This window comes from Plutella xylostella, chromosome 30, assembly GCF_932276165.1.
Source record: "Plutella xylostella chromosome 30, ilPluXylo3.1, whole genome shotgun sequence".
In the NCBI taxonomy this organism is placed as follows: domain Eukaryota; kingdom Metazoa; phylum Arthropoda; class Insecta; order Lepidoptera; family Plutellidae; genus Plutella; species Plutella xylostella.
This window is the reverse complement of record NC_064010.1, coordinates 950,644-964,647: the sequence shown is the minus strand read 5'-3', so window position 1 is coordinate 964,647 and position 14,004 is coordinate 950,644. Positions and strand designations below refer to the sequence as shown.

At 41.2% G+C, this 14,004-nt stretch overlaps 1 protein-coding gene across 2 annotated transcripts in view; it reads left to right on the top strand.

Annotated features, from left to right (window-relative positions):
• Window positions 1-13,442, top strand: part of LOC119694690 (stress response protein NST1) — a 32,440-nt gene extending 18,998 nt beyond the window's left edge. The window contains exons 2-4 of one of the 2 annotated variants that reach the window (XM_048631917.1): window positions 10,222-10,283; window positions 10,994-11,053; window positions 12,381-13,442. In XM_048631917.1, the coding sequence (XP_048487874.1) occupies window positions 10,222-10,283; window positions 10,994-11,053; window positions 12,381-12,942 (684 nt within the window). In that variant the 3' untranslated portion in view covers window positions 12,943-13,442. Of the gene's footprint in view, window positions 1-10,221; window positions 10,344-10,993; window positions 11,054-12,380 lie in introns of both variants that reach the window. The other variant, XM_048631916.1, reaches the window with a different exon arrangement.
• The last annotated feature ends 562 nt before the right edge of the window (window positions 13,443-14,004 follow it).

Genomic DNA, 14,004 nt, shown 5'->3' with positions numbered 1-14,004 from the left:
CGTAGGATAAAAGTTTTTCAGAGTGACGCCTGAGTAACGCCCTTTCGGCTAACTATACTTTTTTTATTACACGGGGGCAGAGTTTAATACAACACCCTGAACTATTAAACTCTGATAATATTTTCGCGATTTTTTTACATTCTGATTTCATTTCCTGGCTTAGAAATAACATCAATAACATGCTGCACACGTAGGTTTCGGCATAGTATTAAACCCTTTTTGCAACAACCTGTATAAATATCGGCACGGGTACGACTTTATATATAATTAATTATTAAATATTAAAAATACTTTCAAATAAAAATAAATATTTTCGTATCACAAAACAATATTACTTACTTAGTATATTTTTAACAAAGTGGCATGTCTTCACTTTTATGTTTTCGAGTACTATGTTAAAATTTCATGTCATTGTCCGTAGAACGCCCCGCATACCTCAACCCCCCCTCACTAGATTTGACAGATTCTGATTTTCTTCCAGCTTTAGTGACAGCCTTAACTTCCTTTCTGCAACTCAGCGTTGGCCTAAAATGCGTAGTCTCAATATCGTTGACTAGTACACATTTATTCCTCATTTACTCACTTATTTACCTAAATGCTCTTAGTCACGTGCCTTTGCTCTTGGAACCACACAAGGGCATTAACCCGGCCCCGAGGTATACAGAGCTACCTTCTCTGTCTATCATCGGGGTAATTCCAGTCCGGCGCGTCCTCGTCGCGGGGGTGGGCACTCCTCTCCCCAGTAGGCCGGGGTGAGTGAGTGGCTAAGTTCGGCAGGGACCCAGTTCCATGGGGTATAACATGGACCCCTTGCCCAGGGTCACGGGTGAAGACCTTAACGGCGACAGCAGCGGAGAAGATAGGATTCGGTACGGTGTAGGTCGGCGGATGAGGCAACGGATCTGGGGTACCGTAGGCGACAGTAAGGTCCAACCTGAACAAGTCGGCAGCTCCTGCAACCAAATTGGCTCCACACGTAGTGACTTGTCATTCCTGGGGATACAGCCAAGGAGGTCGAGAGAGGATCATGGATGCTGGGCAAGTCTGTGTTCCTTAATAATGCGTCCCAGGCATGCAGCGCCTGTGGAGAGGACACTTCACCCGTGCCTGGAAAGGTGCGGATAACAACACGGGGAGTCGCAGTCACCGGTTATAAGCTTCGCGCTAATAGGCGTACGCGCGGGCGCCAGGGGTGACTCCCGACGGTAGGATAGTCCATCGTGGCTAACTGACCAGTTACCGCCTGCCGAAGCTGGGCAGCCCCCGGCCAATAAGGTACTGGTCCGCCTCTCATCCTGCGCTTCTATAGGTGTGTGGAGCAGCAGGCATGTCACAATGTCTGAAACAGGATGGGATTTTGATGCACATAGCAAAACATTGAATAAAAACAATTATAAAACATCAAAAGTCACCAGATTTGCATCATGGAACGTGAGAACCATGCTACTTGGAATTTCTAATTCGACGCCCTCAAGCACCGACGATATACCCGAGCTCAGGAAAACCACCATCATAGACAGAGAACTTCTCCGCCTCCGTGTCGATGTAGCCGCACTGCAGGAAACTCGTCTCTTGGACGAAGGCAGTCTTCGTGAAGACAATTACACCTTCTTCTGGAAAGGGAAGGATGACGGTGAAAGACGAGAACATGGTGTTGGGTTTGCTGTTCACAACTCCTTACTTCGTTGCACAGAAACACCTATATGTGTGTCTGAACGTATAATGGTTCTAAGATTAATGTCAGAGTCAGGCCCTATCTCTCTTGTGTCAGCTTATGCTCCAACTCTAAAAGCTTCTGATGACGTAAAAGACAAATTCTATGAAGATCTACGGGAATGTCTGGAAAAAGTTCGTGCATCTGATAAACTTTTGCTACTCGGCGACTTTAATGCAAGGGTGGGAAACAAATCTGACAACTGGCCAGAATGCATAGGACATCATGGAATTGGCAACATTAACGATAACGGTCAACGCCTTCTGGAGCTTTGTGCATCTCTCTCTCTTTGCATAACGAACACCTACTTTCAGAACAAAAGTATTCACAAAGTGTCATGGAAACACCCACGCTCAGGTCATTGGCACCAGATCGATTTTATTATAACTAAGAGGACTGACCTACGCGATATCCTAAATTCCCGTACCTATCACAGCGCAGACTGCAACACAGACCATTCCTTAATCATGGCCAAAACCCGCCTTACACCAAAGAAAATTCATTCTGCTAGAAAAGCTCCTCGAGAAGTTGCACTGAACACCGCAGCTATGCAGGATAAGGCTCTATATAAAGATCTGGAAAAGCTGATTGAGGAAAAACTTAGCAAGGAATCTTTGGAACAAACCACTAGTGCCGAAGATATGTGGCAGCTAGTGAAGAAGGAAATAACACAAACAGCTGAAAAGGTATTCGGCAAAAAAGAAAGGACTGTTCGTGACTGGTTCGCTGACTACGAACACATTCTGCTTCCTGTTATTGAGAAAAAACGAATAGCTCACACTAATCTCCTTAACAACCACAGGGATCCTGCCAAGACACATGCATACAAGGCAGCCAAAGCAGAAGTACAACGCGTCAGTCGCAGTTGCGCTAATGAATATTGGGTAAAGCTGTGCCAGTCAATACAACAGTGTAAGGATGTAGGTGACTTCAGGGGTATGTACCAGGGAATAAAGTCTGCAATCGGCCCGACTAAAAGAAAACGTGCCGCAATCAAAGATCTTGATGGAAATCCGATTGCCGACAAAAGAGAAGAGCTTTCAAGATGGGCACAGCACTACACGAACCTGTACTCTCAAGAAGTTGCTATACGCCCCGATGCACTAGCTAATCTAACTCCTCGAACCGTGGCGACGGAACTTGACGTCCCCCCTAAAGGTGATGAATTCATTAAAGCGCTCCAAAGCCTAAAACTAGGTAAAAGCACGGGTTCTGACAATTTGCCCGCTGAACTGATAAGGCTCGGCTGTGTTTCTTCGCCCCTGTATGCACTCTTACTGCGTTGTTGGGATGAAGGAACTGTGCCTCAAGAAATGAGAGACGCTGACATAGTCACCTTGTATAAAGGTAAAGGAGATAGAGGCGATTGTAACAGCTACAGAGGAATATCCCTGTTAAGTATTGTAGGAAAGGCATTTGCGAAAGTTGTTTTACGAAGGCTGGAAACTTTGGCCTCCCAGATATACCCGGAATCACAATGTGGGTTTAGGGCAGGCCGTTCGACCAATGACATGATATTTACCCTTCGGCAACTTCAAGAAAAGAGTCGCGAACATTGTCTCCCTCTTTACATGGCCTTTGTCGACCTCAACAAGGCATTTGACACTGTGAGTAGAGAGGGGCTGTACGAAGTGCTGAGTAAGATTGGATGCCCTCCAAAACTTCTATCCATCATCAGGTCCTTCCACGATACCATGAATGGGTCAGTAATATTTGATGGTGAAAAATCTGAACCTTTCGCCGTTAACCGTGGAGTCAGACAAGGCTGCGTGCTAGCACCTACCCTCTTCGGGATCTTCTTCTCTGCACTGCTTCTGACTGCTTTTGAAAACTGCGACGTCGGAGTACATCTGCATACAAGAAAGGACGGAAGGCTATTCAACATCAGTCTCCTAAAGTCAAAACGAAAGCGTCAAGATTTGATTGCTAGAGAACTCCTTTATGCAGATGATGCTGCACTAGTTGCTAACTCGGAAAGCGAACTCCAGGAATTAGTGACGAGATTCGGCAATGCATGTCATATGTTCTCTATGAGTGTCAACACCAAGAAGACTGTAATCATGGTGCAGGGCGTTGACCAGCCTCCAAAAATTTCACTCGACGGTGCTGTCCTAGAAGTTGTGGATCATTTTTGCTGCCTTGGCTCAACCACCACGTCCTCGCTATCAAACGACAGAGAAATAGATACTCGGATTGGCAAAGCGTCAACTACTTTTGGAAGGCTCTTTGCACGCGTTTGGAGAAACCGAAAGCTAACTACGAACACCAAAGTCCTCGTATACCAGACCTGCGTCCTGAGTATATTGTTGTACGCTTCGGAAACGTGGACTTCATATGCGAAACAAGAACGCAAACTTAACGCCTTTCATATGCGATGCCTGAGGACTATTCTTGGAGTCACATGGAAGGACAAAATGAGCAACGAGGCAGTTCTCACAATGACACATTGCTGCAGCATAACTGCCATGCTAAAGCAGAGAAGGCTTCGTTGGCTTGGTCACGTTCATCGGATGGCCCCTGAGAGACTGCCACGCCAAGTCATGTTGAGTGAAATAGCTGATGTAAAGAGACCTGTTGGGCGCCCAATTCTCAGATTTAAGGATGCTTGCAAGCGGGACATGAACAGCTTCGGTATTCAGATAGACGGTTGGGAAGAACGCGCTGACATGAGACCTGAGTGGCGCCATGACGTTAAAGTTGGAATGTCAAAACACGACGAAGACTGGCTAGATAATCTTAAGCAGAAAAAACTTCGTCGTGATCTACCACCTCCCATACATTCATGTTTTGTTTGCGATCGATGCGGAAAGAAATGCCGTGCCGCTATAGGCTTGTACAGCCATCAACGGCGATGCGGCAACCCATAAACCTACGAGTGCTGCAACTACCATCTACAACAGATGCTGTGGCCAATGATGATATCATGCTTAGTCACGTGTTTATAAATAAATGTCCCACATTTGTGGTAAACAAAACGCTTCGACCAATCAAGAACGAGATACTCATATCAACCCATAAAAGATAGGGTCAAATGCCGGTATATTTCCGTCCCCCTTCTATTCTACCTCTGTGGGGTGTATGTACGTAACTGAACCTGTGTCTCCCAAATGGAATCTTTTTATTTTTAACATGCAGCTTGGAACATTTCCCCACCAAGCTGGTCCACTGCGGGTTTGTGGCTTCCCACTTATTGTTTTCCTCTATATATATCTCCGCCATATGTATAAAGATTGTCTGTATCGGAAGCGCCTATCTATACCAGTTTGACGGATGATTTAAAGATATCTCATCTTAGGTCAATGCCCCCAGACAAGAGACTAATAGGTAGCCAATCTGAGTCCAAAGACTCCTGATTCACACCACATTGCACCACGCAAAGCTATCATTGCCGTGTCTTGTATCAACAAGACTTTTAACCTCAACCCAAATAAAAGCTTTGTGCAACGGAAATAGACTTTGTGACTAACGCAATAAGGTCCCCGTACTGACGTGGCGTTAGTGGTTTGTTTACAAGTTGCAATCGTATTGTTAACTGTGGAAATGAAACGGTTAGTCATCAGAATTGATGTTTTTGTAGGTCGGGGTTTTCTGGGAAGTTCGATGATCATTCTACAGAGGCGGGGGAGTCCCACTTACTATATTGTTGGTTCTTAACTTTAAGGTTCTTAAATTACAGAACCTAACTTGACCAATGCGCAGAAGATATTAAAAAATATATATGACACTTGTAAGTTTTGTATGACTGTCACAGTAAATTCTGCCAATGTCACGTGTTGAATTAGGAAACAGTACGGTTATTTCAAAATGCATAGATCTACGGTATTTTTTACTATCTACACTATACACATACTAAATAATGAAATGGGTTTGCAAAATTTAATGATTAACTATATTATGTAGTTCTAGATCCTATTGGAGGTGCATTTAGTTCTTCCTTCATGATTCAATCTCTACTAAACCAGAAATAGCTAATCTACCAATTATGGAGAAACATTATATATCGCATAACACTTTTACATAACTTCGTTAGTTAACATAATTATTATGACAGTGTGGCGTCACCTATCTATGTATTTCATCAATGTACAATATTATGTACCTATGTAAGTACCTATATATAAGGCCTATGCCAGCCCTTTTGTTACTGCCACAAGTTACAGCAATGACTTGCAACTTGCAATGTGGAAGCAAGGATTTGTGAAACAATTAATAATTTATTATTAGACGACCGAATGGCGTAGTGGTTAGTGACCCTGACTACTGAGCCGATGGTCCCGGGTTCGATTCCCGGCTGGGGCAGATATTTGTTTAAACACAGATATTGTTCTCGGGTCTTGGATGTGCCCGTAAAATGGCAATAGGCCCGCCCCCTATTACATTGGGACTAACATAACACTCTGGCGAAAAGTGGGTGCAGCAATGCACCTCTGCCTACCCCGCAAGGGAGTACATTAGTACAAGGCGTGAGTGCGTGTTTTTTTTTTTTTTTTAATAATTTATTCATTTATTGCTGCTTAAAAAATACTGATATGAATTTTTATTTAATGTGGTATATTTTGCAACTAGCTTCTTTAATGAATGGACTTTTTACTAAGTATTTAAAAACGAATCCTAAGCAAATCACAAAAGGCAGGAAAAAATACTTTGTATTTTCTAGTAATAGAAACCTAGTAGAGTAGAGCCCTGGTTTAGCGCTACCAAAGTCAGGGTTCCAACAAACAAACATTTTGTGTAACAATACAACCTTGTCCAAGTAAATTAATAAGTTAATTATCTATTCATAGTGGGTACGACATAGCATGTTATATTTCATCATACTGCAGTTTATCAGTAGGCTTAGTTTATCCTCATTGGTTGACCATTTGGACATGTCACTTGAGGTCAGACTGCGGGTTTAGTACAGGTTTGATAGTTTGTCGAAAACTATAAAAGTTTACGTCTTCTCACATACTAAGTGGCGCCTCTAATGGAAACTATCATGAAACTTTTGACAGATAATCTATGCAGATGACAGGAGAAAACGTAAACTTTTTTCGTTTTCATAAATATCAAAACCCGTACTAGTGGGTCTGATCTCACTGTGACTTTCATACCAGAGAATACCAAGTTACGCCGAACTTGAGTATGAAATACAATACGATTAGAGGCCGTTTTTTTTCAGCTATTTTGAGGTAGTTTTGTTTCGAGTTGTGAAATAAATTGCGATAATCCTCATAAAAAAAAACGACGTGGAAAAGTTTGAAGAATATTAGTTAAAGACTTCAGATAAATAATGGATTTAAATTAAAATGTAATTTAGGTAACGACGACAGGTCTATTATGTGATTAATGAATCATGTTCCTCAATATTCGTAGTTTTATTCAACTTGTTTTTTTTTCATTCATGCAATCGTTTATACCATAGTACGCTTTACTGTAGGAAATATTACTTTTAATACTACTTTTTCATAAAAGCCCTGGTAATTTTTTCTTTTTGTATATTTAATACTGAGGGTACAACACACTTATGCTACATTGTTTTAAAATATTTCTTAAATACATTTCCATGCACAATGACTAATGACACAGTTGGAAAGGTTTCACTACGATGATAATTTTTATATTTTGATACCTATAGTTCTACCTTTACGTAGCCACTGAAGTAACAGAATAGCATTTATTTTAGACTAAACATTTCATTCATGAACATTCAAATACAATAAAATTATATCTGTGCGGATATGACGCCGGCGCCGTGTTATGTTGATCGGCCTCGCGAAATTTTGGAATATTGCCAATAATATACATATTTATTTTAACTGCCATTTTGTTAAACGTTGAATTACCGACAGCTGATGTGCTATCTGTTCAAAATAGCACAATGTGTTTTGTATTCTTACTACGGGCACTACAGTTTTTTTTAAATCGTATAGGTACAGCGGGTCTCTAAGGCGAAAAAGTCGCGCGAGTCACGTATCTATCTATCTCGTTGTATTAAACGCGACGATTGCACTACAACTCTCGTTCGTTCGTTTTGTCGTCAGTATAGACTCGATAGAGATTTATATAGAAGTTTACATAATATCAGTAAAATTAACAACACACCTAACTTAAAACTTTATTCTTAGATATATAAAGTTTTGGCAAATGTTGTGAATACATATATATGTAACTGGTACAAGTACTAGAATAAGACCTATGTAACTATAGTTTAAGAATGATTTGTATTGTGTACTGTTTGTATTCCTTTACCAAAAAATAAATAAAAATAGAGTAACCCTTCAGTACATCGATAACGTAGAAACGCGACACATTCGGTTCAATACTCGATTCGGTATAAAATGTATGAAAAAAGACAGCGCCACCGTGCTTCTACATTTGGAACTAAATTGTCCGCGATTCTCAACGCCTGTGACAGCCGTATTGGTCTTGTCGAACCTCGTTTTTTTAATATCTTATCCATATACCGATTCTTCAAATTCTCTGATAAATAAAAAAAAATCTACCTTCAGTAAAATACTAGTGATCTGCTACCGTACCACCATCGACACATTAGCAATTAAAGCCTCGAATTCACTAGGGCACAAGTTCTGAGACTGTTACAGAACATCTACGGTGCGTGTTCTCAGAACATTTTGGTAACATGTCGTGATACAGAAGTCGCGCACGCGTCCACACTCTGCAACAGCGGTCGCTAGACCTATTAAAAAAAATATACTCTATGCGCTAGACTGATGTCGCAGGAAGTTCTGTCTCGCGAGCCAAAACACGGAACCTGTTCTGCGACACGTAGATGTCGCTGTATAGTCGCGTGCGACGTCGCAGAACAGAGCGCGACGTCGCGGCGACACGTAGACGACATGTGCCTAGACAGGTTCTGCGACAATTTGTCGCCTAGTGAATACGAGCTTAAAAATCCATAAGCAGCGTCGCTCGCCTGCCTAATCTGACATAACTTGTATGTATCTGACAGATGTTTGACGGGCGAGCGACGCTGCTTAAAAAAATATTTACTGTTTATTTCATAAAAAAAGGTTAAGGTTTATACATAAATTATTATGGATGGTTAATTGGTAAATGCGTCTTTGGTGGCACGGCAGCAGTTTGGTTAAGGTCTCATTTGGCATCGGACGATACGATGATGGGATCTTTGACCTTAACGAGACTCATCACTGGAATAAATATAAAATAAATAAATATGTGGGGACATCTCACACACGGCCATCCGACCCCAAGCTAGGCAGAACCTGTGTTATGGGTGGCGGACAGCTGATATATATCTACACAGATACATAGATAGACACATATTAAATAGATAAACGACAACCACAAGTGCAAGGCAAACACAAGTGCTCATCACGCGAATGTTTGCCCTGGGCGGGATTCGAACCCGCGGCCCTAAGCTTCGGAAGTAGCTTCACTACCGCCTAAGCTATGACCTTAATGAAACTCATCACTGGAAATACTGGAATCCGTATAAAAACGCGAAACCTCCGAAATAAACGATACAAATAACTCTTTGAATGAGTGAGTCACAGTTCTCGCGACGGTACGTCATCGCGTCGCCACCATTACGGCCCGGGTCTCCTATTTACTCCGTAGGTCGCGTCAAGTGTCACCGCCGTAGGCCGCGTCACGATGTACACTACATCTACGCGCCAACGTCGGCGTGTGAGGGAGACCGCATCAGTACATTTCTATAATGAGCATTGTGACGCGACCTACGGCGTGACGCTGGACGCGAACTACGGCGTAAATAGGAGACCAAGGCCTACGTCACGATAACATTAGATTATGACGCAGTGTTTACCGGGCGATGATGATGTTTAGTTTGTGAAATACCTGAGATCATTTGAGATGTTTAAGATGTACGATTAAATACACAGTAGGTGCTCGTATGTTGGTACAGTAGGTACTTTGGTAGGTAAACTCATAATTTTATTAATTTATGCAGGTATTGGCAATATTGGCATGAATGGCGTTTTTGTTCCAGATTTAGGTATTAATAAATTCCATATAAAGATATATAAGTAAAATATTATACTCCTATCTGAAAAACAAAGACACCCACATGATTTGACATGATGTCATTTACAAAGGGCTTTGTTTAAGCACTATGGTTGTATCCTTATTTGAACAATACAAAGGTACATTATTTCACATGTAGATAAAATAGCCAACTTCATACTATACCTAAGTACGTTGTGGTTTTACGATAACACTATACTTAGGTACATGGTTCGAGCCAACTATTATGAAAATAGTCTCGATTGACTCTAAACTTTAGAAGCAAGGTTACACTTTTAATTCATATCAAGCAATTTTGGTTAATGACGTTGTACCTTATCCCAAAATACCCTGGCCATTCAGCGACGGACTATGCTAGCTCTCGTGTATGTAACCGTCACGCTAAGAAGCAATTCCAACCCCGATTCGTGCTACGAATTTGGGAATACTTCTTTCCAAGTGATTCTAACCTGCACCCTTTTCTCTCCAACCTTTTCTAACCCTTACCCCTTTACCCGCAGGTGACGTTCTCCTCCGACCCGCCCAAGGTGCGTGTGATGCGAGTGTGGGCGTACGCCGCGAGGCAAGCGCGCGCTGGGCACTGGGAGAAGCACGCTGTGGACCGGGAGAGGTTCAAGAGAAGGTAAGAGAGAGAGTGATAATGGTAGACTATATGCAAGAGAGAGACATAATAGTAATTAGACTATTGAGACCACGTCACGTATGAGATGCATGATGCATGCATGCTGTGGACCAGGAGAGGTTCAAGAGAAGGTAAGAGAGAGAGATACTAGTAGGTAGACTAGAGGCTATGCCACGTATGATGCTTGGTAGGCGCGCGCCGGACACTGGGAGAAGCACGCGGTGGACCGGGAGAGGTTTAAGAGAAGGTAAGTGAGAGATACATAGTAGGGTATTATCTAAGAGAGAGAGAGACATAATAGTAAGTACACTAGAGGCTATGCCACCTATACGGCTCGGATGGCGCGCTCTGGGCACTGGGAGAAGCACGCTGTGGACCGGGAGAGGTTCAAGAGAAGGTAAGAGAGGGAGAGAGAGAAGGTAGACTATAGGCAAGCTAGAGAGAGAGAGAGAGAGATAATAGTAGGTAGACTATAGAGGCTATGCCACGTATGCAGCTTGGTGGGCGCGCGCCTGGCAATGGGAGAAGTACGTTGTGGACCGGGAGAGGTTCAAGAGAAGGTAAGAGAGAGATACATAGTAGGGTATTATCTAAGAGAGAGGGAGACATAATAGTAAGTAGACTAGAGGCTATGCCACGTACGCCGCGAGGCAGGCGCGCGCCGGCCACTGGGAGAAGAACGCTGTCGACCGGGAGAGGTTCAAGAGAAGGTAAGAGAGAGAGAGAGAGAGAGGGAGAGCGAGGTAGGCTCGCGCCGCCGGCAGAGATTCAAGAGAAGGTAAGAGAGAGAGAGAGAGAGAGAGATATACATAGTATAGTTTATGTAACAGTGACAGAGGAATAGTAAAGTATAGGCAAGAGAGACAGAAATCAACAATTCTAAAGCAGTATCGCTCAATCAGATAAACCTCAAATCCATACAAGTTATTTCAGATCTTACATCTGCATTGATAGCAATTCTGCTTAAATATTGTTGATTGTGGGATGATGGTGCGATGAATGCATGTACGTTTATTACAACGAAATAAGGTGGTTAGCATAGCGGCGCTTTAACTAATTTTTTTGTAAGTTAGGGTTAATGCAGGACTTCTGACTTTGTGGAACGGTCGAATACCCAATTGCGCATTTTACATCCAGTCTTATCCTTTAAATCTTAAGCTTTAAGATCTCTTATAGCATACCACAATGCAGGTTGTATATAACCGTTTTAAAACTACGTTATCCCGCCGTTTTCACTTTCCCAGCTTTGAAGCGAGTTTAACTTTCACTGGCCTCACGGTTGATTTTCATTGAGTAATAATTATTGTGATTTTACTAGCTGTTATACCGCCACGGTAATTCGTTTTCCTAGATCCAATTGATTTGGTTTAATTTATTTTGAATGTGTTACGAAGTTGAAAATAAACAGCTTAGGTATTTAATAAGGTGTCAACGAGTGATCTTTTCACCATTTATGGATGTTATATTTTATGAATGCTTTTTTTCCCAATAATTATACTAGAATATGACTATTAAACTATTTTCTCCATCAAAGATGAGAGACAATTATTATTTTAAATAATGATTAAAGAAATGTGTAGTTATGATATCTTAGTACTTACATGTCTAAGAATGAACAACCCTACACATTCATCAACGCAAGTGTCATATAACTAATAAATCGTCTGTAACAGACGCCCCATTGCAGAAGACTATAAAATAATGTTGGCACTAAACATATTGCTATCACTTTCTGTCATAAAATGACAACAATAGATTTACGGTCTGTTTCACAATGTCTGTATACAGATGATAGATCATACGGACGGGATAAGTCATGCTGACACTCTCTTAATATATATTTTAGATAGCGAGTCACATATTCGACAAAATTTGCAAAGTTAATTTTTTTTTTTCGTCTAAAGCATACTCCCTGTGTCATCCCCTTTCGGCTAACACCGTGTACATCCCTTTCTGCAACTCGGAGTTAAACAATATAGTCACGATTAAAATTTGTTGCAGACGCAAATGCTAATGACACACGCATTCCTATTCCAGAATCGCTGACGTGGACATGGCGATATCGTGGGTGCTGAAGCCCCAACACCGCGCCAGAGTCAAGTTCCAACGCTTCATGCCGTGGTGGCACGCCGAGCGACGCCGGGAAATAGCGGAGAAGAAACAGAGAGAAGAGGAAGAGAAGATACGGGCAGAACGGGAAAGGATACGGGCGGAAGAGGAGGCGGAGCAGGAGAGGATTTGGGCAGAACAGGAGGCGATCCGGCTAGAGCAAGAGAGGGTAGCGGCAGAAGAGAAAAGAAAGAAAGAGGAAGAGGCGAGAAGGATTGAGGAAGAGAAAAAGAGGGTAGTTGAGGAGAAGAAAAAGCAGTACGAAGCGAAGTTGGGCAAAAGGGAGTTTTCGTCCAAAGTTTTGGCGCCTAAAAGGTTGATAGTGAGGTTGTCCAGATCTAGCGTGATTAGTAAGTTCGAAGCCAACTGCGCGCCGAAACCGCTAAAGGCAGAAGTTACACATAAAGATAAAGATACGGGCAAAACTGCAAAAGTTGATGCCAAACCGGCACCGGTGACTAAAAATGGGTTTGTTCAAAGCTATGACTAGCTAAAAACTAAAGGAATATCAAACGGTATTTTATGATAAAAAAAGCTCTTGAAAAGAGGTCGAGATAAGGAGACAAAAAAACAGTACGTAATTGTAAAAACCGGTTCGTCAGAAGTGCTACAGTAAATGTACGATAATGATTCATGCTTTAAATTGAAATGGAGTCCTTTACCACAGTAAATGAAAATGTACCTGAAAGGCTTACGAGGGGACTGATCAGGTAGGATAGCAATAGTTATCAAATACACGGGGATTTCGGGTTGGTTACCATTGCACCATATCATAAAACAAAAAAAAAACAATTTACTCAAAGCGAAGGTAAGATTTTATGAAAAGAAAAACGATATGCAGCTAAGATTTTGCGAAAAATTGGTACCAAATTATGTTCTTTCATGGTATTTCGATTTGTGAATTTAAAAAAACATAAAATTGTACTGGGATAATGTAAATGTAACCCCTAATAGTGCAATAAAAAGTAAATTTAATTTACTTACGTGCAATTCGTTTGTATTATTTTGTGTTTTGCAACAAAATACATTTGAGTTACAGAAAATCGTCAACACAATCACAATATACTATAGGATGTTGCAAAAATGGTATGGCTACTTGTCTTATAAATATACCTAGATATTAAAAATGATTGAATTAATTCAAGCAAGTGTTTATACTTTGCAGTCTTATAGTAAAAAAAGTTATTCTGCTTGTCATACCATTTTTGCCGCATTCTGTGTAATAAATGTAGATAAACATTAGATTTAATAATATATTTTTTATTTATATACTTTTTTTCTCATATTCATACTCTATTTCTTTCACAAAAGATGTTGTTTCACTCTATCCATAAAAAAGGATGTTAAAAACAAGTCATAAAAGTTCTTAAATAATTGTTTTATTAGTCAGACAAAGCTAACTTTGCAACCGGTAAAATGTAAAATGAACATCATTTTCAGTAATAAATTAATGACGATCATGCCAATTTCTACATTTCTTACATCCATCGTCAGTTTTCAAAATTATTTTTTGTGACTTCAATAGAGATCTCAGAATATAGAAAATCTTCTT